Source organism: Pagrus pagrus (genome assembly GCF_965226575.1).
Source record: "Pagrus pagrus genome assembly, chromosome: 14".
NCBI lineage: Eukaryota > Metazoa > Chordata > Actinopteri > Spariformes > Sparidae > Pagrus > Pagrus pagrus.
Window position 1 is genome coordinate 6046119 of NC_140198.1, and position 23424 is coordinate 6069542.

Below are 23424 nucleotides of genomic sequence, written 5' to 3' on the forward strand. Positions count from 1 at the left end.
TCTGATTGGCTGAGTAGCGTCACCTGAGTGTTGCCAAACTGTTGTGTCTTTTTCATTTCTAAACGTTTTTCAGCTTGTTTTTAACTTGTTATTTAGATGTTTATTACAGTTGAAAGCACTGATACACATTGGAGCTGGCAGAAACAGTATTTCCTTTCATTTTGTGTATACAAATACTCCACAGGGAAACAACAATACAGTGAATCTGAATCTGAATCTGATTTGTGTAACCTGTCTGAGAGTTTCCTGGACTTTAGTCCTGTGAAGGCTTGAAAAGCTGCAATGGTTTGAACTGAAACGCTCCGTCAACACAAAATAATTTTCAAAGATTCAAAGGAAACTTGGGTATTCTCCGACTCTAATCTCAGACAACATCTGAGATTTTTCTTGTACATTTCCTACTTTAATCTCAGAATTTGACACTTTAACTGGTGGCCAACAAACACAAAGTCCACCTACCAGCTCCTCTGATCACTGGCCTGTTTGTTTAATCCATACAAAACCAGAAGGTTACAATGGGTAACAAGGGTTATTTCTTGGCTCTGAGCTGTTACGAGGTAATATCCTAAGAAGAAACTCAGAATTTCCAAGATTAGAGTGTTATTATTAACAAAAATGGTAAACTATTCCCTTTCACGATCGTTGTGTTTGAGGTTATGGCTCTTCCCTGTCACCCATGTCTGTGAGAGGCACTGGACAGGAAGTGTCTGCTGTTCTGGAAAGGGAGACAGGAGACCGTGAAAGAGTCATAACAAAGGAAAGTACACAGCCTTGTGTTCTGACCTTAGCCCAAAGGTAATATCTCATTGCAGATAAAAAAAGGTGCAGAGTGCATCTCATCTCTCTTGCGGGGCAAGTACAAAGTGTAGAAATTCATGAGCTTCTCCAGTTTTCCTGTGCCTCCAGCCTCAAAAGATGGTAGACAGTAGTGTTTGGAGTGGAACAACCCAATCGCCAGGATATACGTTAGCTCGGTATTTTTCTGCAAATACACAGATAATATAAACTGAATGGTTTTTTATGTTGCACCTTTACTTGTTTGTTATCTTGAACTGATCACTTGGTCAGGGTCAGTTTTAATGCCTCAATCACGGATGGAGATCTGAAAAATAGCCCTTTTTTTGGCAGCCTCGCTAGCTTGTTATATCGCTACCAGGTATTTGATAACAACTGAGACTTAACGTTAAAACTGGGAAAAATCTGTGTATATATGAATGTCAGACGATATTTCGATATCGGAATAATTTTATTCCCTAATGTCGTTATCAGCATCGATCCCAGAAATCCAGAATCGGTTGGGCTGTAGTTATCATATCATATCATGTCATGTCACAATGACATTATAGGAGATCATCAATTGTGCAAAACTGAAAATTTAGGCTTTTTCAGCTCACTGTCCCAGGCAAACCTTTAACCCCATGGAAAGCACAGAGAACACATTGATTGTACTATTGTGTGGCATTTTATCACAAGGTGTATTATTCTTCTATTGTGCAATAAAAGGCCAAATAATGATTCTCGGAGTGATAAGAGACCACTGTGTTTTGATTAATCCTACATTTTGATCTCGGGTTGTGCCTTTAAAGATCAGTTAATTTAGGGTGGGTGGGATGTTTCTTTCTTTCTTTTTTTCTCCCCCCTTTTATTCCAGCTGGGAAAAAAACCCACTGCTTCTGAAATGCCCACTCCAAAGTTCCTCATTCCTGTCTGCCTTTAAGTCCAGCTCCACTCTGTGCGCCCTGCGCGTAAAAGCGACCACAAGCAACATGAGCGACGTTGAGGATGCAACCGCCTTCCTCGGGGAGTGGGGAGGTTTCCAGCAGCAAGTTTTTTTCCTCCTCTGTCTGACCGTCATTCCCAACGGTTTCACCGGCCTGTCCATCGTTTTCATCGCCGACACGCCGCCCCACCGCTGCCTCATCCCCGCGCACGTCAACCTCACCGCCGCCTGGAGGAACAACAGCATCCCGCTGGAGGAGGAGAGCCACAGCGGCGCTCTGGTGCCCAGCAAGTGCTCCAGATACAAACTTGAAGATGTGCAAAGTTTCTCGGACAGAGGCTTGCTGCCCGGCGTCGATGTTAATATGTCTAATGTGGCTACGGAGCGCTGCTTGGACGGGTGGGAGTACGACCGGAGTGTGTACATCTCTACCATCACAACTGAGGTACCTGCGCTGCTCCTCAGCTGCTTTCGTGACGACTTTACAGCCTGTTGCTGGTGTTACTGTCAACAGGAAGTGTGCTGGTTCAAAGGATAATGTGCCTCTTTGAACATAACTTAAGATCAAATTTGATTATTTCATCTCAGAAGAGAGTTTATATTCTCCAGACACTCAACAATGTCCTGAATATTTGCAGATATCATCCTCTGAAAACTTGCATATTTGCATATGAGCATTAAGGGGGTTTAAAATTGTGTGTCCACCCTCATTGGATGCATGTTTGAACATACATATTAGTTTCTTACCGATACATTGTTTAGCCGATATTGGCCAATCGTAAATGTATCGGTATTGGCGTTTGTGTGCGGATATGAGACCATATCTCAGGATTATTGGGCAGTAAAGGAAGGAGGAGGAAAGTGAAGATCCCATTTTGGGACCATTGCAAAAAAAATGTGTGTTTATGTATAGATCCTGTGTGTACAAGAATATCATCTGTTTTATTTTTTTGCTCCCCAATATCGGTGTGAGCGCCGACCCCCCAAAATTGCTTATCGGTCGGGCTCTGAAAAAGCAAGTGAAAAAGATGACAAATTAGGAAATCACCTAGTTGTGTCCCGGGGCACCACCTCCGAGGGCACTTTAAAATAAAAACACATTTTCTTAAAGGTGCAATATGTCAGAATCGGCCACCAAATTCATACTCAAAACACATAGGGGGCAGCATATCACCAGTTACTGTTCTAACTGTATAGTTCACGATCGGGGCTAGCTGGTTAGCATGCTAACTTCAGTAGATATTCATGCAACATAGAGATAGACATCACAACGTCAAAACTATCTATGTACGTTCAGTTGATAATTGTAGTTATTTTTTGAATGATGCCAACTAGAAATTCATACATATCTTTAAAGTGCAGGACATCCACTACACAACTAAGCTGTCAAACAAAACAAAAATATAATATGCACAAGATACAAATCAAATGGAAAACAGTTTATTTTCTCTTTTGGGAGAAAAAGAGAGAATGTATATTTCTTCACACATACACATGCACACTATACAGCGATTGTAACTGATGTTTGGTTTATTAAAGCACAGCAGCCAGGAGGCCTTTTTTTTTTTGGACAACACTGACATTGTCGTTTCCGTTTAATTCCCCATGACTCTGTCCTTAGATCAGATCCAGACCCTCTCAAACCCTGCCAATTTCAAGAGCTCAATGGATCTATGAATCACACAAATGAATTTTTTGGATCAACGGAAAAATAAAATCGCTGATATCCAGTGAAACACCAGAGAAATTTGGAAAATGGCCTGAAATTTGAGTGCTTAAGTTAAAAAAAAACAGCTCAAATAAAAGTTAAAAGAACTTTTTTTTGTTTTAGAAATATGATAAATGTTTTTTGTTCTTATTGCTGTAGAAGGTTGCACTTTTTGATACACACTTTATTTTCTATAACTGTTTTTCTTGTCAAGGAATTCCAACATCAAGACTGACACTTGTGTACTTAATGTACTCGATGACCTTCGTGTGTGTGTGTGTGTGTGTGTGTGTGTGTGTGTGTGTGTGTGTTTTTGCAGTGGGACCTGGTGTGTGATGACAGGTGGAAGAACCCGTTGACTTCCTCTCTCTACTTCTGTGGCGTTCTCACTGGCTCCTTCATTTCGGGACAGTTCTCTGACAGGTCATGGACAAGATGAACTCAGTTGTTTTCAAAAATGCACACATCACTCAACACGTATGTAGTTTTCTGCCTAAACCCAAAGAATCCATGCATGTGGCAGGCTAATCTGTACAAGTAACTACAAGAGACTACAAGTTTAACAATGACAAAAATCTGTGAGTGTGGAGTGGAAAAGAAGTGAGGTTACCGGACCTCTGCAGCCTGCTCACCGACGCTTGAGGCTAGCAGCTGGAGGCTAGCAGCTGGAGGCTACCATAGCTGCTACAAGCATGCAAAGATTTATAATAGAATTAGAAAGTGAATAAAAAGATGGCGTCTATTCAGTCGCAAGTTGCACATAGTTTCCCCTGCTGGCCCCGTCTGCAAGTTCCCACTCTGCTCGTAGACTTTATGTTGTGATGACGTCACAACTTTTTAAATCGCTTTCCAAATATAACAAATTTTAACAAATAAAAAAACCTCAGTGGATTAAAAAATCATAACAGAGAGAGCCATAACCAACCTTGTTAACAGTCCAAGGTGTCCTGCAAACCTGGAAATCGGTTAGCATTTTTGCACATCCTGTTCCCTCATCTCAAAGCGTATGAATTTTTTTTAATTGGTTTTTCGGTTAAATGCCTGAAATAAGGTCTTTGGTTACCGCAGTCTTAAGATATTTATGTCGTTTGCTCTACAACATGAAATACATCATTAAATGTCCCACAATTTAATTATAAAGCGCTTGTGTGTCAGTGGTTACCAAGAAGTGGGACTACAGAAGTTGTCACTGACGTTAAACGTCATCATGCCGAACACGAACACTCATCTACTCACTTGTTTGTCTTTACAGGACAGTAAAGTAATTGTCTGTTTATAGCCTGACATTAGCTGTTTACTTCTACCACTACATCTACACAGCATGCTTATATGCTTACCTGTGCGTTGTATCATTTTCAGGTATGGGAGAAAAATAGTGTTGTGTGTTACCGTGGCCCTCCAGACAGTGTTTGCGTTCATCCAGGTCTTCGCTTCATCCTGGGCCGTGTTCTGCGCCATCTACTTTCTCGTTGGGATGGCACTCATCTCCACTTATGTGACTGCGTTTGTGCTAGGTACCTCTGTACTCCTCTACTCACTGATTCTCAGATGTATTTAGTTGCTTGACTGTGCAGGACTGTGTAGTTAATTCCTTGTGTTGCCCCCCCATCAGGAACAGAGATATTGGGCCCACGTGTTCGGACCATTTACTCCACCGCAGGTGTAAGTCTTTTCTTTGCCGGGGGCTACATGCTGCTGCCGGTGTTTGCTTACTTCGTCAGAGACTGGAGGATGCTTCGCTTAGGCCTGGCCCTGCCTGGCCTCCTCTATGTGCCTCTCTGGTGGTAGGTGGGTGTGTGTTTGTCTGTGTGGGTTTTTTCTTCTTCTTTTTTTAAAGGTATTTAGCCTGGGTGATCACTCACATCTCTTGTCATACATGCTTTTTATCAGGTTTTTAGAGTTTTAACATCTGTCCAGGGATAACAGATGAAATCCAGTTTTAACTGTCAATCAATCAACCGATCAGCATAGTTCCTGCAAAAATAACTACATCAGGAGTACCCAAAAAACTGAAAACTGAAACTAAATAGTGGGTAACGAGCCATATCACAATTATTGTCACTCCTCAAGTATAACTAAGGCATCCAACATATTTAAAGAGCATTTTTGCATCGAAAAAATAATAGAAAGGTATTATAGTACTACTTTTTTTCATAATTTTACTGATAAAATCATTGGCCGATTAGTTGATAATGTCATAAGTTGATTAAATTATCACTGATTGCACCAGTGCAACCACAACAGCGTCAGCTCATTGAAGACTTTGCACGGAGACGCTTGTTTTAGTACGTAAGGAATCAAAATAAGTAAAAAGAAAAGCCTCAGTCGATTGAACCTCTGTGTCTCGCTGTTGTTAAATCACGCAGGTACATCCCAGAGTCTCCTCGCTGGCTGCTCTCTCAGGGAAGAGTTGAAGAGGCAGAGGCCGTAATAAGAGCTGCTGCCAAGAGGAACAATATTGAGCCCCCGCCGGTCATCTTTGGTTCTTTGAAGGTGAGATCTCACCATAAAACTTCTGTACTGTAAGTGCATAAACACCAATGCACTGGGCAATTTAATGACTTGTGGTAACCAGATGTAAGTATACAATATAGTGGTATATACACATATAGGTACAAACTAGGGTTGGGTAGGTTACTCTGTTGATATGCTGCCCTCTACTTGTTTGGAGTGTGAATTTGGTGGTAATTTCTTACATGTTGTACCTTTTAAAAAACAGGTCATACCTGTTTTCCTGATGATTAGGGTTTTCTTTAGATCAGCATGTTTCCATCCCAGATAGGAAGAGACAATGAGGAGTGACCCTTTCATGGTTCACTGCTCAGTTTGATGTAATCATTTACTTTTCTGCACAGGGGTGTGCACTAATCTGGATGACAGCTGACTGAGACTGTGCCAAGATTTGACCTATTTTGACCTGTGAACTTTCCTTCAGAAACTAAATTGCAGCATCCATGACTTTACTCATTGCATATGCACGTTATCCTGCATGTTCCTCCTGGACTCTCTGCTTGGGCCGGACAGTGTTGGTTTGTTAAATCAGTTTTACTAATTCATGTTATACACAAATCCAGGGAAGCAGTGGAACTAGACAAGTTGCCATAACTGTTTCCCTACAATAGCTGTACATTTTCATGCAATCTGTTCTAAGAGGTGAACAATTTTCTTCGCTCACCTTTACTTTCTATGCAACATTACATTTGACAATGATGCCTCGTGAACCAGAAAGAGCCTTCAAGCCTTTACTTAATTACTACTATATGGTGGTACACACAAATCGATTGCCTCATTCATCTATACTATTCACTCAGCAGTCCAGCTTTGTGTTTATGTATGCATTTCCTCGGTGTTGCCATATTGCTGCGTGTGTAACCACTACTTTGCACCACTAATCTTTCTTTTGCCTCTTCTTGCTCAGTCCTGAAATCTGGCAGCAGACTTGAGGAGATGGTGTTGTTTTCTCCTGTATGTCAAACAAGTCCATATTTAATGGTTTGTGTGGGGCCGGTCATTTTTGGCACGTGGCGAAGATTTGAATCCTTCTTTTCGGCAGTCTTTTTGTATTGCTACATCTTGAAACTTTTCCATTTTGTTTGGAAAATCTTACAAATATAAAGTGGTAGCGCTGCCAACAGCAGCTGCACAGAGAAAAAACGAAATGTGAACAGGGTGAAGGTACTGATAACGACAACAATATTTGTGAGTTTAAAAAAATCCAATAATAGTACAGTTGTAATTTTGACTTGTTTTTGAAAGAATGTGTTAAATCACCAGTTTTTTCTTGTGGACAAACAATGTAACAGTGACACTTTACCTGAAATCACCCTAAACCCTACAGTAGTTTCTGTGCTACAGTTTTTCATCACTTATCTGCAGTGTCGGGTTGTGTTACTTTCTGAAAGTAACTTATGTTTCAGCGTTACCTACTAAGAAAAGTAACTCGTTTTAAGTACTTTTGCGTCACCAAAAATGAAAACCCCTTTGCCATTCATTGTGTATATTGACTCTAGCAACACTGAATAGCATATTCTATGACAGACGCAATATCCACTTCTGGCTAATTATATATGTTTGATTATAAAACATGATTCAGCATGAGGGCTCATGTAACCTATAACAAGTTCATACAAAATTTACTATAACCAGAAACTGAGTTTAGGTTACTAGACATGTTTTACATACCAGTTTAGCAGCTGCTTCTGTGTCAAAAACAAGACTATGCTGGCTCATATGGCCTACACTGCACCATGTTTCAACATGTGTCTAATGAGCCAGAGGCTGCTGCTCTGGCTATGAGAAACAGAAAGGTAGGACTGCATCAGGGATTTTTTTTGTTTTGTTTTTAGTGGCAACAAAAGGAACAGGGAAACATGGTGAGATTCGTACAGTAGCGGAACACATCAGGTTACTTGTTACCACAAAAAAGTAATCAGTAATTAAAGTCATTAAAGTTACCTCCAACACTGCTTATCGGCCCAACTTCAGCCGATTTATAAATCTAGCTCAGCTCTCAATTATTATCAGCATTTTCCCCTCCGTTCTTCATTAGACATTGAACTTTTGCCTCCATCAGTCCTCATCCTGCCGTTTTTGGTACGGTATGTGTGCACACGTGCACATGCATGTGCCCACTCAGCAAGTGTCCATGCATTCACAAGCCTCTCTCTAATGAAATTATTTCCAGACTGATGGCTGTGCTTACTAAGTGTTTGTTGTTCCACGTGCTCCGCTCCCCACAGAAAGAACTTCAATCTGAGGGGAGGAGAGCCCACAACATCTGTGACCTGCTCCACTCTCGAAACATCCGCTGGATCTCTGTCACGCTGTGGCTGGTCTGGTGAGTCCCTGCTGTCCCGGCCTGACCTCCACATTCAGTTCAGTGACCCCGACATGTACTGTACACACGCTGTTACAAACACACATACGTGCACGGACAGTTTCAGCCTGTTCATGCGTCACCTTCGACCGCGTCAGCTCCATTTCACTAACAACACTTAATGACCTGTCAGGTGCTGTGAAGAGCTGCAACTGAGGCCAAAATCTGTTTTGTGTAACTGCACAGTATGCCTCTACTGTCCCTGTGCTCACCTCTGAGAGTCCGGAAACAGTTCGATTTTTTTTAAAGAAAAACGTTGTTAGTCGATCAGAGCAGATGGATAAACGTGAAGTTGAATGTAGTTTTTGAAGGACTTACCAACTTTTAACAGTTCAACTCATCCCTTACCATAGCTCAGTTAAATGCTGTATAAACCGCACTGCTAATTGCATTTACAGTTTAGCAGTTAGCAGTTAAAACACAGTCCGTTTATTATGGAGAAGGCGGCACACATGTTGTCAATCAGATCAGGCAGAGGAATCAGAATCAGCAGGCAGAAAAGGCAGCCAATGGTCAGATGACTAAACTCACACAACACAAAGACTCACACAAGACATCAAGGCAAACTGGCACAGAGGGAAGGGAACACAGAGACTAAAGGCTTCATCCGAATATTGGGACTTCACTGGTCTTGCAGACTCGCAGAATTTGTGGGCACGTTTGTAGGAAGTCCGTGAGTGCTGTCCAAACCCACAACTCATCCAGTCCACAAGGGCCCACAAGAGGACTTTCTACAGACTTCCAGAGAGTACAATTGACTAATTAGCACTATAATTTCGTTATCTGCCGTAAATCATGCATCCCTAATAAATGGCTAAAACAATTACTTTGTTATAATGTTACTTGAATCATGCAGGCTGCAAATAATCTTCAAACACATTATAATACATAAATATTTAGACTGTAGAGGTCATCAAACATTTTTTTAGTTTTGATTTATGCTCAACAATTGTCCCCACAGGAACACGTTGACCATCGCCTACTTCGCTCTTTCCCTGAACACGGCGAACCTTCACGGCGACGCGTACTTCAACTGTTTCCTGTCGGCGGTGGTGGAGATTCCAGCCTACTTTTTGTCGTGGGTTATGTTTCGCTGGTGTTCCAGACGACTGAGTCTTTTCTCAACCCTCTTCATGGGAGGATTGTTCCTACTCTTCATACAGCTCGTACCAACAAGTATGACCAACTTTTCAGACATTTCAGTTCAAGCTGAATTTATTTGAATGGTCAGCGCATATAACCCCGAATAATGCAATGCTGTCTTCCCTCTAGACCTGATATATGTAGCCATATCACTCGAGATGATGGGGAAGTTTGCCGTGACGACAGCATTTGCTCTCGCGTACGCGTACACAGCAGAAGTCTACCCGACTGTACTGAGGAATACCGCTGTGGGCGCCTGCTCCATGGCCTCCAGGATAGGCAGCATCACTGCCCCATACTTCATTTACCTAAGTAAGGATGAGCTTACCTCTGCCTCAAGTACACTATTTTCAGCCTGTTGATCACTATGGGGATAAATGTAGAATGTGTGTCCAACTCTTTCTTCTCCTTCAGTTTGTACAAAGCAATTCAAATGTGTGTCCTTACCTAACTGATCAACCCAAATTAACTACTACACTTACTATACTGTTCTTTGTCTTGTTCTCTCTTTATTTTTCCTGGCCCCTCAACCTCAATGGGCCTCATGCAAAAACGACTCACTGAAATACAGATTTGTTCTTCAGTTGCACAAACAATTCATTCAAGAGAATTTATGGCTTTCACCAGTTTTCTCTTAACTACAAACAGTTTCATGAGTGTTGCAGAACAGTCACGAAAGCACTTGGCTTTTATGGCTTATGGCTTGGCAATTGAATGTGAGGTTTATTTATTTCGACACAGCAATTTATAAAGCTCACTTATTGTTTGGCTCTTTATGCTGGTCTCTGTCCAGGATAATCTTTGTTAACCCTTTTTTTGTAGCCCACAAAACATTTCTGGAGCCTCACAGCAAAACAGCCTTGCAGCATTCTCCCAAACAACTGAAGAAGATGGGGACTTGTTTTAAAATGTAACATACATCCACCCATCGTAGGCCAATTCTCTGGAAGCCCAAGATACCAAATTGATTTGAAAAGACATTATTTACACCCTTGTTTAAAATGAATTTTCCGTTGCAGCGGCTAAGTGTTAGCATGCACCCCATCTGAAGTGGGTGCACGAGTCTACAGTACCTTTGAGAATTTGGGATCTCGAGGCTCCCAGAAACTCAACTCCTAGTTTATTTCCTCTGGGACTCTTTTGGTCAAAAAAAGAAAAACATGTGATACATCACTACTTTAATTTTCTCATGCGTGGTGTTGAGTGTTAAATGGTAACTCCTCCAATTTTACACATTGAAGAGGAAGCTGCATGTGATCTGATAAATTGCCTGCAGTGATGTCACCCAGTGGCTAAGTTGCATTGTGGGTAATGTAGGCATCAGGTTTAACACGTGAATTTCCCCACTGAGGGATTAATAAAATATTATCTTCAGCCGGCCTTCAACAACCACAGCAATGATCCGGTTGGATCAACGACCCACAAGTGGCCCTAACAACTCTGTAAGGACACTCCCACACAGAGTATAAAAGCCTGCAACTCCCCTCCGGTTAGTTAGAACTAAAGAAGCCTCTTGGATGAGAGGTGAAACGTCTTCAAGAAACTGAAACACACCCAGTTGCCTACGATACAGCTCTTAGAAATGCCACTTAACCACTGAGTGACATCACAGGAGACAATTTAGATCAGAATTGGTGGAGTAACCCTTTAAGAAAAGCTGTTTCCCTTCTGATTCCTGACTTGCACTAACACTGTTACACTGAAACAAAGGGCTAGCAACAAGCTGGTGCCTCCACAGAAACAAAACAAGAACAAAACTCGCTAGAGCAAGAACAAAAAAGCAGACTTAATTAGCACTCAGCTCAGACGGACCAGTCTGCAGAAAATCCAGAAGCTTTCAGTTAAAATTTAGACGCTGCTTTTAAATGGATTGGATTTAAACTCTACTGATGCAGCCACATCAAACTCCTTCAAGTCTTTCCAACTTTTGTGTTTAGCTTCGCTGCGGTACCGTTGTAGCAGGGGATGTTTTTCAATGTCTCTTCCTTTGATGTGTTGCCACAGGAAGCTATTCCATTTCACTGCCTTACATCCTCATGGGAAGCCTCACAGCTCTGTCGGGGTTGCTGAGTCTCCTGCTGCCTGAGAGCTATGGAATGCCCCTGCCTGACACCATCACTCACATGCAACACTTCCCCGGGTAAGAGTACACCAAGTGTCCAGACGTTAACCAACGTTACTGTAGATTTGGATTGGTCCTTCGTTTTTTTCTATTATTGTACAGTTCTCCGTTTCAGCGTAGTGTCAGTAAGGTCATCTGAGTGTTTCATTTTTCGATTAGAATCTTTTAAAATTTGAATTGAGCCGGTATCACATGTAGACAAGAAAGTTTTATGTCTCGTCTATGTGGGTGTTGTTCCTAGATCATAAATAACGTCATGCCAGAACCATCACTGTAACAGCCCAATCACGCTGTTGTGATGTGACATTGTTATACTGCTCATGTATCTTTTTTACACTTATTTTCCGGTTTTTTTCTCCACTGTTTGTTGCAGTTTGGTTCGGTTTGAGAATGAAAACACTAACAACAGGTTCAGGCGGCAAAAACACTTCATGAGGTTTAGGAAAAGATGGTGTGGGTAAAAAAAATAAACCCTTTCACAACATTCAATGCGTATTTGAAAGTATAACTTCTCTCGTGAGCATATTTTCAGAGATGGCTAAAGTACACACATTCTTCACTCAAGTAGAAGTACAGATACTTTAATACTAGAGTAATAAAGTACAGGCTCTGAAATGTACTCAGAGTATAAAAGTAAATAGCATCCCTCTCCCAGCCATTTCTGTGCAAAGCTAACTGAACCTCACCTCATATCAATATAATTTGATGACTAATAAACTTAAAGGTAGAACCAGTAGGATTTGTCCGATCTCTTTGTAAACACACAAAAATAAATACTCAAGTAAGTTACTTCCCACCTCTGCATATTTTTCCAGTCTTTATCTCTGAGTCACATGGCTATGACATTACAACAACGTGATTGGTCAGTTGCCATGATGGTCCATGGTCCAACACCAACACGGCGATGTCTGATTGTGCATCCATATGTTAATGTAAAGTAGGACAAAACAAGTGCGTGGACTTTTTGTTTTTCTCTCATAATACATCATTAATTTGTTGTTCAAGGGCCAGATGTGATTAACTTTACTTTGTGCTCACAAAGCATTTACCTTTTGAACGTCAAGCTCAACTGAACGTGAAAGAACATGAGGTTATACCCGCTCAATAAGTAACTACTGGCAGTGCTAAAATCACTTTTACATGCCCTCATCTTACTTGCTTTGTATCTGCACGCAGGCCTTAACATTAATTAATACTGTACCTCGGGTGCTGACAGGCAGATTTTGCTGCCTTTCAACAGAGCCAGGCTAGCTGATTCCTGTCTTTGTGCTAAGCTAAGCTAATCTAACTTGCTGCTGACTGTAGCTTCATATTTAATGAACAGATATAAGAGTGGTATTGATCATCTCATCTAATTTAACACCAGGAAGTGACACTTGTTTCTCAAAATGTCAATCTGTTTCTTTAAACAGATTGAGAAGTGCTTTGAGTCTTGTACACAGGTATGAATATTTAACTAAGCATGTAGAGTATGGTGCAACGTATTGCTCCCAATAGATGTTACTTGTAACTTTTACAGAAGTTTAAACTTGGTGTCACAGAGTCATTAGAACCTTTTTAGTCATTTTAAAGAGTGGGCATCACACATCAGCCATACAATCAAACTTTATTTATATAGCACCTTTCAAACAAATCAAAATGCAATTCAATTGTTCAACGGTTATTTTTAAAAGCTTTAGCTGCCTGACGAGTCACCTGCATTAAGTATAAAAATGGGCACTGACAGCTGTGTTTTATGTCCTGTTAATAATGTGGGAAACTGTGTCACTGTTTTTTTCTCTAGATGTTGTCAGAAGACACCTTACACACTCACGCACACAGAGGAAAAGGAAAACAAAGCTGGAAGGAAGTCTCCAGTTGTCCCCTGAACAAGGAGCAGCACTGACATCGGCCTTGAGGCAAATAACTGGACAAAAAATCTTGTCTCTGTCCACGTTGGCTCTGTATGTGTGAAATGATGCGACTTCAACAGGACGAAGGAACATCACAGTTATTCAAATAATATAATGATGCTTTTAAAATAGCCTGTCAAAACTGAAGTGAAAGTCAAAATACTGTGAATTGCAGCATGTAACAATCTTGTGTTTAGTGACAGACAGCATGCACTTGGCTGGCATGGACTCCACAAGTTTACCAAAAAAGAAAACAACTGATGGATCCTGTTATCCCAGCATGATTTGACAGAAAGATCTTTGGAACACTGTCAAATCATGCTGGGATAACATGAGTCACCAGGTTTTGTGCAAACTTGTAGAGTGATGTGCATGCAAAAGGGGAAAAAAACCAACAAACACGTAGATATTCAGAAATTCTTGGATTTTATTTTTTAAAGATTCAACTTTTCACTCACATTTTTAGGCCGATATAATCATTTCTACTGGAAAACAGCATTACATTCGAAAATAGAAGCATCTTGACTAGTGGTCTCAGTATTTTTGACCCTACTGTACAAAGTTTGTAATATTTTGATACCAATTAATCAGAACCAGTGGCCACATTTAGGGTTTTATGCACCTTTAGCTTCACATTTCACACTTAATTTGTGAATATTTTGTATAGACCTTTAGATAGAGTCCAGGCACAAGTAGGAGTATGTAAGTACTCGGCAAGCTTTATTTTCTTTGAATTCACTTCTTACAAAAAGGTCATGTAATGTCATTAAATATAATTGTACCGATTGACTGATTGACAGTTGCTACCTCCCCCTCCAACTGAGGTCTAACACTAGACAAAACAACAAGTTGTAGGTTAAAAGAAGGTAAATGTATTAATTAAACAGCAAACACTGACTGAGACAAGAGCCTAGTGCCCTCCTCTTTTTATTGGCCATCCTTAATCAGCCAAACCACCATCACCTGGAAAAGCAGGAGGCCAAGAATCAGCCATAGCGACACATCCTGGCCAGCAGAGGGGGAGCATGTATCAACAGTTAACAGTAGGAATGGTACTCAAAAACAGTATTTATTAATAATTTGTACATGCAAGTGAAGTTTTAGACAATCAGAGTCGACTTTCCACACCAATCACAGGTTTTGAATGTTCCTCTCGAGTGGTGAATGGGCACGTGATGCTGTTGGGACAAAAAAAAAAAACCCACAAACAAACAAAATACAATTTTAGTGTTTGAAAATAGGTGTTTCACTTTTTTACATCGCTATTCCCATTTTCTCTTGAGTGTCACGTGTGTCATCACGAATGCGCAGCACTGAGCAGTAGAAAGCAGCAGATCACATACCTCATCAGACTATATCCAGAGACGTTAAAACATGTTTTCAAAAGTCTTAATCAATACAATTCTGAGTTAGACACAGTTTTTTTCTGGAGTTGATAATGGAAGCCACTAAGGAGAGTCTTGCCTTCAAGCTCAGCACAGACTGAATGATGTTCAAGTGCTGCTTGAACAGAGATGGATGAAAAAGTATTAACAAGCAGCCTTAACCTCAACACATGTCATGGCATTGCGTCTGAAAAGGGGAGTAAATTAGCGTGCTGACCGGTGTGTTTTCATCACAGCCGATCAAAGCTGGAGCCGATAAATACCCATGACTACTGCAGAGTCATTTGACGCAGGAGTAACTTAAGACTTAGGACTGAAACGTGGTCAGATGAGTTCAGATGTCAGATAAAACCATAAAACCATAAAAACAGAACCATAAAATCTTCAGAGAAAGAACCAGGGCTGTGATTCGGGCTAAGCACGCAGGCCTACTATGTATAATATAGCCCCGAAGATTAATCTACACTGGCTGTGTGTGGGCTGTGACAACTGACTAATTATAGACTTTTTTGATGGTAGATATGCTTTAAAACAATTTATAAATCCACGTAAAAGTTAAGGGTTTAAATCACCATTGTTGTTGTTCTCTTTAAAGGTCCCATATTATACTGTTTTTCATCAATTCCACACAGCTGTCAGAGGTCCAACAACACTTTATTCGAAATGTATTGCCCCCAAACCCATCAGTGGTCCTGAATATCAGCTGTCTAAAAGTGCTGCTGAGAGCAGGCTGTTTCTGTGCCTGCAGCTTTAATGTTAATGAGCTCCGTCCTAACACACGCCCCTCTCAGGAAGAGGATGCCGTTCACGCTAGCAGTAGCATGTGCTAATGTTTACGGTGGATGTATCACTATGGCTCGCGAGATGCTGTTGTTCAACCACACCAGTTTGACCCAGAATCGGACCCAGAAGGAGAGGCTCAGAAAACTACAGACTCTGCGACTGAAGCAGGACTCCCCAACACAACCACCGGCTCCCATCCCCCACTGACTCGCAACAGGTAACATCTAAAAACAGCTAGCGAAAGCTGTGTTTGTCTCCAAACTCTTGGACACTGTTCGCATAGTCTCTGTCTCCAGTCTGCACGTTTCCAGACTTTTCACTGTGACAACCAAGCTCCCTCGTAATGTTAGTGACATTAAAGTTGCTTCAAACGCCGTTGCATAGCGGACCGAAGCAGAGCAAACTAGTTAGCCGGTTTCAGGCTGACTTCACCATACTCGTAGGCAACTGTAAATACTATCAAAACGTGGCGACACTGACCTGTGGCTCGGGTGCAGTTGCTGGGTCCCGTATGGTTGGGACTGATCCTTTTACGAGGGTCAGTGTCGAGGCAAAGCCAGCTTTGTACTGACCCTCGTTACCAAAGCAGTCCGATGTGAAGTGGTTAGCACACACAAACAGACTTAGAGGAACCGTAGCCGGCACGTTGTCATTGAAAATGAAACGCAACCACTGTCTCTTCTGTAGCTGGGACAGAGTATAGGCACTTATGTTGATTTTTACAAAACAGAGCACTACTCGTTGCGCTTCGACACAGTGCTTTTGATAGCGTAATGGCGGATCTCCGAGACGGTAGCGCTGTACCTGGTGGTTGGACACTGTGGGTGGGATTATTCAAATTGCCGGTCGTCGACGTCGACGACTGGTCGAGATTTGACTCGCTCATCTGGAAACTGCAGGCAAGACACCGTCAGAAATCTGTATCTCACTCAAAAAAGCACGGATGGTCTTTTTTCAAAGTTTGTATGCTATTGGCAGCACCATAGACCCAAAATAACACCCCAAATCCAAGAAAAAGTGAGTTTTTCATAATATGGGACCCTTAAAACATAAACAGATTATTTATAATTTATGAAGTACACTTATAATGACATTTAATGAGTTTATAAAGATGTATGTGTTCCTTTAGGAACCCACCTTTTTGTCTTACACATCTGTTGAATGGTTTGAGGTAGAGGTTGTCCGAAACTCTCTGGCAGGAAAAAAGCACCAAAAGCAGACACAGCAGCCAGAGTCCCAAGTATAATCTGAGGCAGGTACTTAAAGTATAAACCTGTACAAGGAGAAAGGAAAATTAAGTCCTTTGTTAAGATAAATCCAGGTTAAACAAATATTAGTCATTACAATTAAAAACTAGTTGACTCACTCAGCTTTAACAAAAAAGGTGCAAGGCAGGATCCCACTCTGGAAACTGTGCAACATGTCCCTGTTGCTGTGTTCCTGAGGACCGTTGGGTAAAGTTCTGCTGTGTACGCTAACATCAGGGTTACACCAACAGAGACGGCAAATTTACCCAGCATCTCCAGAGCAAAAGACAGATGTAATAGACCTGAAAAGAAAGAAATGGTTTGTCGAGGAGCAAAAGAAGAAAGTCTGTCGCTGTATGATCCATTTTGCAGCAGATTAAATTAATGGAACTGATTGTGAAGACACTTCTGCTGTTTTCTTCCTCTTTAAGTCTTCCTCTTATTTGTATGGAAACAATGCAGAAACAAAAAAGACAAAGCAAAAATCAATGTACAGGCTGACAATAATCACTTACAGTATGACCCACAAGAAGTGTGTGGCGGTGTCTGTACCTGCAGAGACCCTGCCCTCTGCCTGTATTTTCCTATTGAGACACCTCACACATTCAGGTTTCTCTTATAATTCAAAACTGCCTTCATCTCACAAAAAATGTCACACTTCCTTAACACTGTGCCACTGCAACCAAATTTGGTGGACGTGTAGGGTGAGATGTCTGACTGACCATAATAAATTTGGTGCCATTTGGCCAACAGGTGGCACTGAAGCAGCATCATAAATTTAACTAGCGCATAATGCTCCTGTTTGGCCCTAACCATTTTCTGCCTCTGTATATAAGCTCCCATTGAAGCCTAAAACTATTTGCTTAGAAATATGACAGTATCGTACTTTGAGGCACCAGTGGAAGGGAGTAGAGTGACACTGCTTCAAGCAGCAAGACACTGATGACAGACACTCGTCGTGGAAGGTATCGCTGTGCCAGCCAGCTGGAAATGTCAGCTGGTACTTCGACCGCTGCTGAGAAGAAGCAGCTGATGTAAGGGTTTGCATGAAGCTGAGAAGTGTTCAGAGACAAGCCTTGGTATCCAGTGCATATAGTGACCCTGAGAAGACAGAGATACAGAAGAGACAGATGGCTGAAAATACATTTGCATGAAGAGCATTAGACTCACTGCCATCAAGACAGAACAGCTTAGCGAGCAAGACATGGTTAACAGCAAACATAAATCAATAACAAAAAAAACAAAAGAATACCAAAGAAGAGATAACAAGGTGTGGTGAAATGACAGTACTTTGTTTATAACAGTGATTAGTGTCTGCTCCTTCTGGGAAAAGGGATCCCCATCTGTGTCTCTTCCTGAAGTTCCTTGCTAAAAGAGTTTTTTGTTAGGAAGTTGTTGCTTACTCAAATCAAGGGTCCAAGGACAGAGGAGGGGGTCATACACTGTACAGATTGTAATGCCCCCTCTAGGGCAATGTGATTTGCGATATTGGACTATAAATAAAAACGACTTGACTTGAATCAGTGTTGATGGGTGTTTGAACATTAACATACCAATGTTAGCTCAATACGCCGTTAAACTTTAAAAAATGTAACTCTTGAAAACATTTTCCAAACGTACTGCTGTACGTATAGGACCTTTGAACCTAGACTGGGCTAGCTGGTTGGCATGCTAAACATAGCAATACAATATGTGTCATAACATCAAAACTGTTATTCCTCCACATTCTGTTGATAATGTAAGTGAAGTTTAGTTTTCAACCCAAATTCTGGGAAAAAATTTTGCACTGATATAGAGGTCAAACATGAGTAACTACAAATTAATATTCAACCGTGTTTAACATTACAATATACATGAACATATATTGTAAAAATTAGCAACTGTTATTTAATGCCTAAGATTTACTTTGTATTTGCTGCTTGAAATGCGCAGACTGGTGGTTACATGCTGGCATTTCGACATACCGCCATTCCGACATGTCACCATTCCGACATGTCACCATTCCGACATACCACTATTCCGACATGCGAACATCCCGGCATTCCGACAAAGTTTCACCATAATCCGCAACCCATAACCCTAACCCTAACCCTTTTAAAAGATGTGTCGGAATGGCAAGACATTTAAAAAAGAAATAAATACCACCATTCCAACCTTAGGAGGCAAAAAATGTCGGAATGATGGGATGTTTCATTTAAGGTTTAAGTGTTGCCATTCCGACAATTAGGGCCTAATGTCGGAATGGCGTTATGTCGGAATGGCGGTTGCCTCCCCAGACGGGTTACTCACCACAACAGGCACAGGATGAAAGTTGTGTTTCTGATGTTTCTTGTGCTCAGAAGGTGGACGAAATTGTGGTGGTTCTTAGGATGTATATTAGTCTCATCCACCTGCAAGACACAAAACTCACTCTGACTGTTTCTTGTTTTGTAGTTGGATGGTCTATAACTACAACTACCACTTTGGTTGAAAATTAATCATCTCAACAACTACCAAAGGATCACCATGAAATTTGGTACAGACATTCATTTTCCCCACAAGGTCAATTGCATTAACATTGTGTGTCCTGAAGAAGTCCTGTTGGTTGTTGTGTCTGGTCCTGCATGATTTAAGTCAAAGTAGACTTACATGAGCACTGTAGTCTTCAAAGATGACCTGAGGAGCCTCAACTTTGTTGATTTTAGCAGCCTTTCTTATTATGGCCTCCGCCTCTTCCACTCTTCCCTGAGAGAGGAGCCACCGAGGAGACTCTGGGATCAACCTGCCACAGTATTCGACAGAGATGCACAAAGGTTCAGGTGGGGATCAGTGGGGCTTCTAAGACAAAGTGAGGTCAGCTTAACATGACAAATTCTCTCTTACGAGTGCAACCTACCACCAGAGGGGGATGTATGCAAAGCAAGGTAGAGAGAGACCCAACAGCAGAGATTTCCAGTCTCTTAGAAAGTAAGCAAAGAGAGGTAGCAGCATGTAGCCGAGAGCAAAGCCCAAAGACATTCCCATGGTCGAAAATATGTCCCGCGCGTTGCCAGTCAAAATCTCAGCACCTGCACAGAAACAGAAAAAGAGAGAAAGAAATGCATATTAAGTGTGATACAATAAAACACGTACAGTATACAAAATATATGTATATTATTCAAAAACACTGACCACTGTATAGAAGTATTATTTAATGTTACTAAAGTATAGAATGTTCACATTTACCGAGCACAAAACCAGATATGTAGTTGGAGATCTGTCCCAAACCATTCATGAAGAAGAGGATGGAGAACACCGTCCAAGAAGGTGAAAAGATTTGAACAATGGTAAAAATTGTCTGAACTGCCATGGTTGCAAAGAGAACAGGCTTTCTTCCAAACCTAAGATAAGAATTCAAACAATTAAATAATAAAGTCTACAGGAAAGGTTGCTGAAAATGATATGTGAATGTAGAGTATCCTTACTCTATTACTATCTCATCTTCAGGAATAATTATAAAGACTTACACTACACTGTTCACTTAAAGAACTATACATACTAACAAGTTAACCAGTGTATAAGGAAGAGCATTAGCAGAAAGTTTAAATGTCATCTTTCCATCCCTTGTGTTTACTTGTGAGATGGTGTTTTCAGTACCTGTCTGAGAGCTGTCCTGAGATGAAGGATCCAAAAAGAACTCCCAGTAAAAAAAGCGTGGTGGTGAACGGCTGCTTCCACTGGTCCCTGCACACCAGGTCAAACTGGAGTATGAACAATAAAACAATTGAAAGTTTAATATTTTTAAATTATAAATCCACTTTTTAATTTTCCAGAAGTTCAGAAGTAATCCCTGAGGTCTCCGGCTCCGTATCCGAGCAGCATCCGAAGTGACTCCAGATGTTTATTTTCTAGCTCTGAGCTGTGTAATGTTAGCTCGTGACTCTAATGTTAGCTAGTGTTAGCGATGTTAGCAACGGTAACATTAGCTAGCTAGCAGTAGCAACGTGCAACAAACTGACAACCATTTGGGGGGGCAATTGATCTGAACAACAACGGTGTTGTAACGTGAATGCAATGGAATTATAGCGGCTTCTTGCTTCCGAGAGCTGCTGAGAGGCTGAGACTGGGAGGATTCATTTTTGTATTACACGCCGTCCAATGATTAATGTCCACTCCAACTTGTTCCGTTTTAAAGGTTGTATTGAATTCTTCAAAGAACAAAAAACTGGTAAAGACTGTGAGCTTATCGTGCGGTAAAATAAAATGTGCACTCCCGGATCACCCCCCTCTCTCCAGCCATGGATGCAAATTCTCCACAGAGTACATGCAGTGCTCTAGTCAGGTTTAATGAGTAATTATGATCCTGAGAGAGCCCTGTTGATGTATAACCTGTGTAACCTGTATTACTGTTGCGTTCAGTTACTTTTACAGATGTAAACTCTAATTCACACAAACACACATAGGCCTTCAGCCTGGGTGCACACTCACCTCAGAGACTATGGTGGATTGGTAGATGTCTCTGCTGTAGCTCCATCCGTCCACACAGCCCTCCTGCTCCAGATCCGTGAGGTTGACATCCCTGCCAGGAACGAGTCCCTGAGCAGACAGATTTCTGACCACATCCAGCCTGTATCTGCTGCAACTGCTCAGCTCCTGCTTCCCGTCCACCACCTCACAGTCACAGTGACATAAACTAGATTGGTAACATTTCCGACCACTGTACGTACTGTGCATGGTGCCAGCTGTGTACAGTGTCAACAGAAACTGTACCTTTCTACCTTCACATAAACGTTGGAAGTAGCAATATGGCTTTATCTGCATCTTGAGGAGTCGATTTTGTACAGCAGATGCAGAACAGGTACATATATAAACTACTCCTACTAAAAGAAATTGTAATTTAACAATAACCATTACGTTTCAAGCCTGCACTGAAAAAAGGTCTCACTGTAGTGATTCCACATCAGTGAATGTTTGACACTGAGGTCAAACAGTATCTAATAATATTAGAAACCAATAATAAATTCAACTTCTGTGCATGTCTGTTGTCTGAAAAATGTATTTATGTTTGATCAATTCAACAATTAGCCTACGAACATAACAGTAAATACAAAATATGAACCCTTTAAGTAAACTAAATATCTATTTGAATATTAGAATAAAAAACTGTTACGCTCCACCTTTTGCTTTTTAGGAGTTGTGTTCCAGACCTTAATTACCTCTGTTGGGATGGTAGCATTGCGCCAAGCTTGGCTCAGGTTGACCTCAGGAACCAGGCAGTGGTGACTGGGAGTGTCAGTCAAGAAGACGGATAAGAAAGAGCTAAATCCATTGGGCACTATGCTGGAACAGAGCAGGAAGAAGACAGTCTGCTGGAAACGTCCCCACTGACCCAAAAAAGCGATGGCATCATCATAATCCTTCATTGTTCTCTTGTTCCTTCATTGAGTCCTAACTGTGCTATCCACTGCTTTTATCACTGCCTTCACTACTGCAAATAAAAAACTAATCAGTCTGCCTTCATGCCATCTGCTAATATGCCCCACCCCTTACGAATTAATTTTTGCATGCCCAAGGATAAATAAGAAGAAACAGTGTTCAAGATTTCTCAAGCAAGTTTTGACACGCCTGACTGCTTTTTATTTCCATGAACTGAAAATAGTGCTGTATTACAGCTTTTTATGGTTGCATTTATTGTCCTTAGAGGGGAACTACCGTTTTTTACAACCTGGACCTTATTTCTAGCATAAAATACGATCATTTACTCAGATAACTTTGGTGTCATTTGGAGTCGTTAGGACAAAATTAGATCCAGTGGAGTGCCGCATATATCCATATAATGCGAGTGATCAGGGCACTGAAGCGCAGCCTCTATATAACGCATTATCTGCCGCAAAACTAGTTCATTTCACCAATATTTTGTTATGATACGCTAGTGCTATTACCCTCTGAGTCCGGGGTTGCCTGTTATCAACATCCGGGGTCTGTAGGTTGATCTACTAAGCTCTGACCTGGATGATGTCATCTCTGAAAGCTGCGCGCACTGGCGACAGCCGGCTTGTTTGCCTGTAGTTTGCTACTGCTAGTTTTTTGTAACATGGCTGTATATATTTTTTTAAAATCAATATTTACTGATGTAAAGTATGGAGTTCCACAGGGCTCTGTTCTGGGCCCTTTGCTTTTCTCTTTATATATTTCACCTCTTGGCCAAATTATTCGGAGTTATGGAATACATTTCCACTGCTATGCAGACGACACTCAGCTGTATGTGCCCATAAAAGCTGATGATGAATCTCAAATCACGAAACTGGAGACCTGCCTGGGTGCAGTGAAGAACTGGATGTCAGAAAATTCCCTGCTCCTAAATTCAGATAAAACTGAGATGCTGGTCATTGCTCCCCCTCGTCAGAGACACCACTTTGGTCACGTGACAGTAACTCTCGACAATTGTGTTATCTCTCAAAGTTCAACTGTTAAGAATTTAGGTGTTACTTTTGACTCTAGCCTCTCTTTCGATCAGCACATAAAATAAATTACCAAGATTGCTTTTTACCACCTGCGCAATATAGCTAAAATTAGGTCCTTCCTGTCCA

General features: G+C 41.2%; 2 protein-coding genes across 2 annotated transcripts; one reads left to right on the forward strand and one right to left on the reverse strand.

Annotated features, from left to right (window-relative positions):
• Positions 1 to 1713: 1713 nt before the first annotated feature.
• LOC311269960 (organic cation/carnitine transporter 2-like) lies at positions 1714 to 14247 on the forward strand. The gene is made up of 10 exons (XM_084374527.1): positions 1714 to 2165; positions 3748 to 3851; positions 4788 to 4942; positions 5041 to 5212; positions 5795 to 5921; positions 8168 to 8265; positions 9266 to 9480; positions 9577 to 9759; positions 11452 to 11587; positions 13353 to 14247. The coding sequence occupies exons 1-10, from the start codon at positions 1767 to 1769 to the stop codon at positions 13435 to 13437; spliced, it is 1674 nt and encodes a 557-aa protein (XP_084230653.1). The 5' UTR covers positions 1714 to 1766; the 3' UTR covers positions 13438 to 14247.
• LOC311269033 (organic cation/carnitine transporter 2-like) lies at positions 14163 to 22281 on the reverse strand. Its single transcript, XM_084373014.1, has 11 exons — positions 22051 to 22281; positions 21323 to 21505; positions 20492 to 20595; positions 20081 to 20235; positions 19752 to 19923; positions 19505 to 19637; positions 19166 to 19266; positions 17763 to 17977; positions 16996 to 17178; positions 16767 to 16902; positions 14163 to 14639 (listed from the first exon to the last, which is right to left on the reverse strand). Exons 1-11 carry the CDS (start codon positions 22255 to 22257, stop codon positions 14570 to 14572), a joined length of 1659 nt encoding a protein of 552 aa, XP_084229140.1. The 5' UTR covers positions 22258 to 22281; the 3' UTR covers positions 14163 to 14569.
• Between the last annotated feature and the right edge of the window lie 1143 nt (positions 22282 to 23424).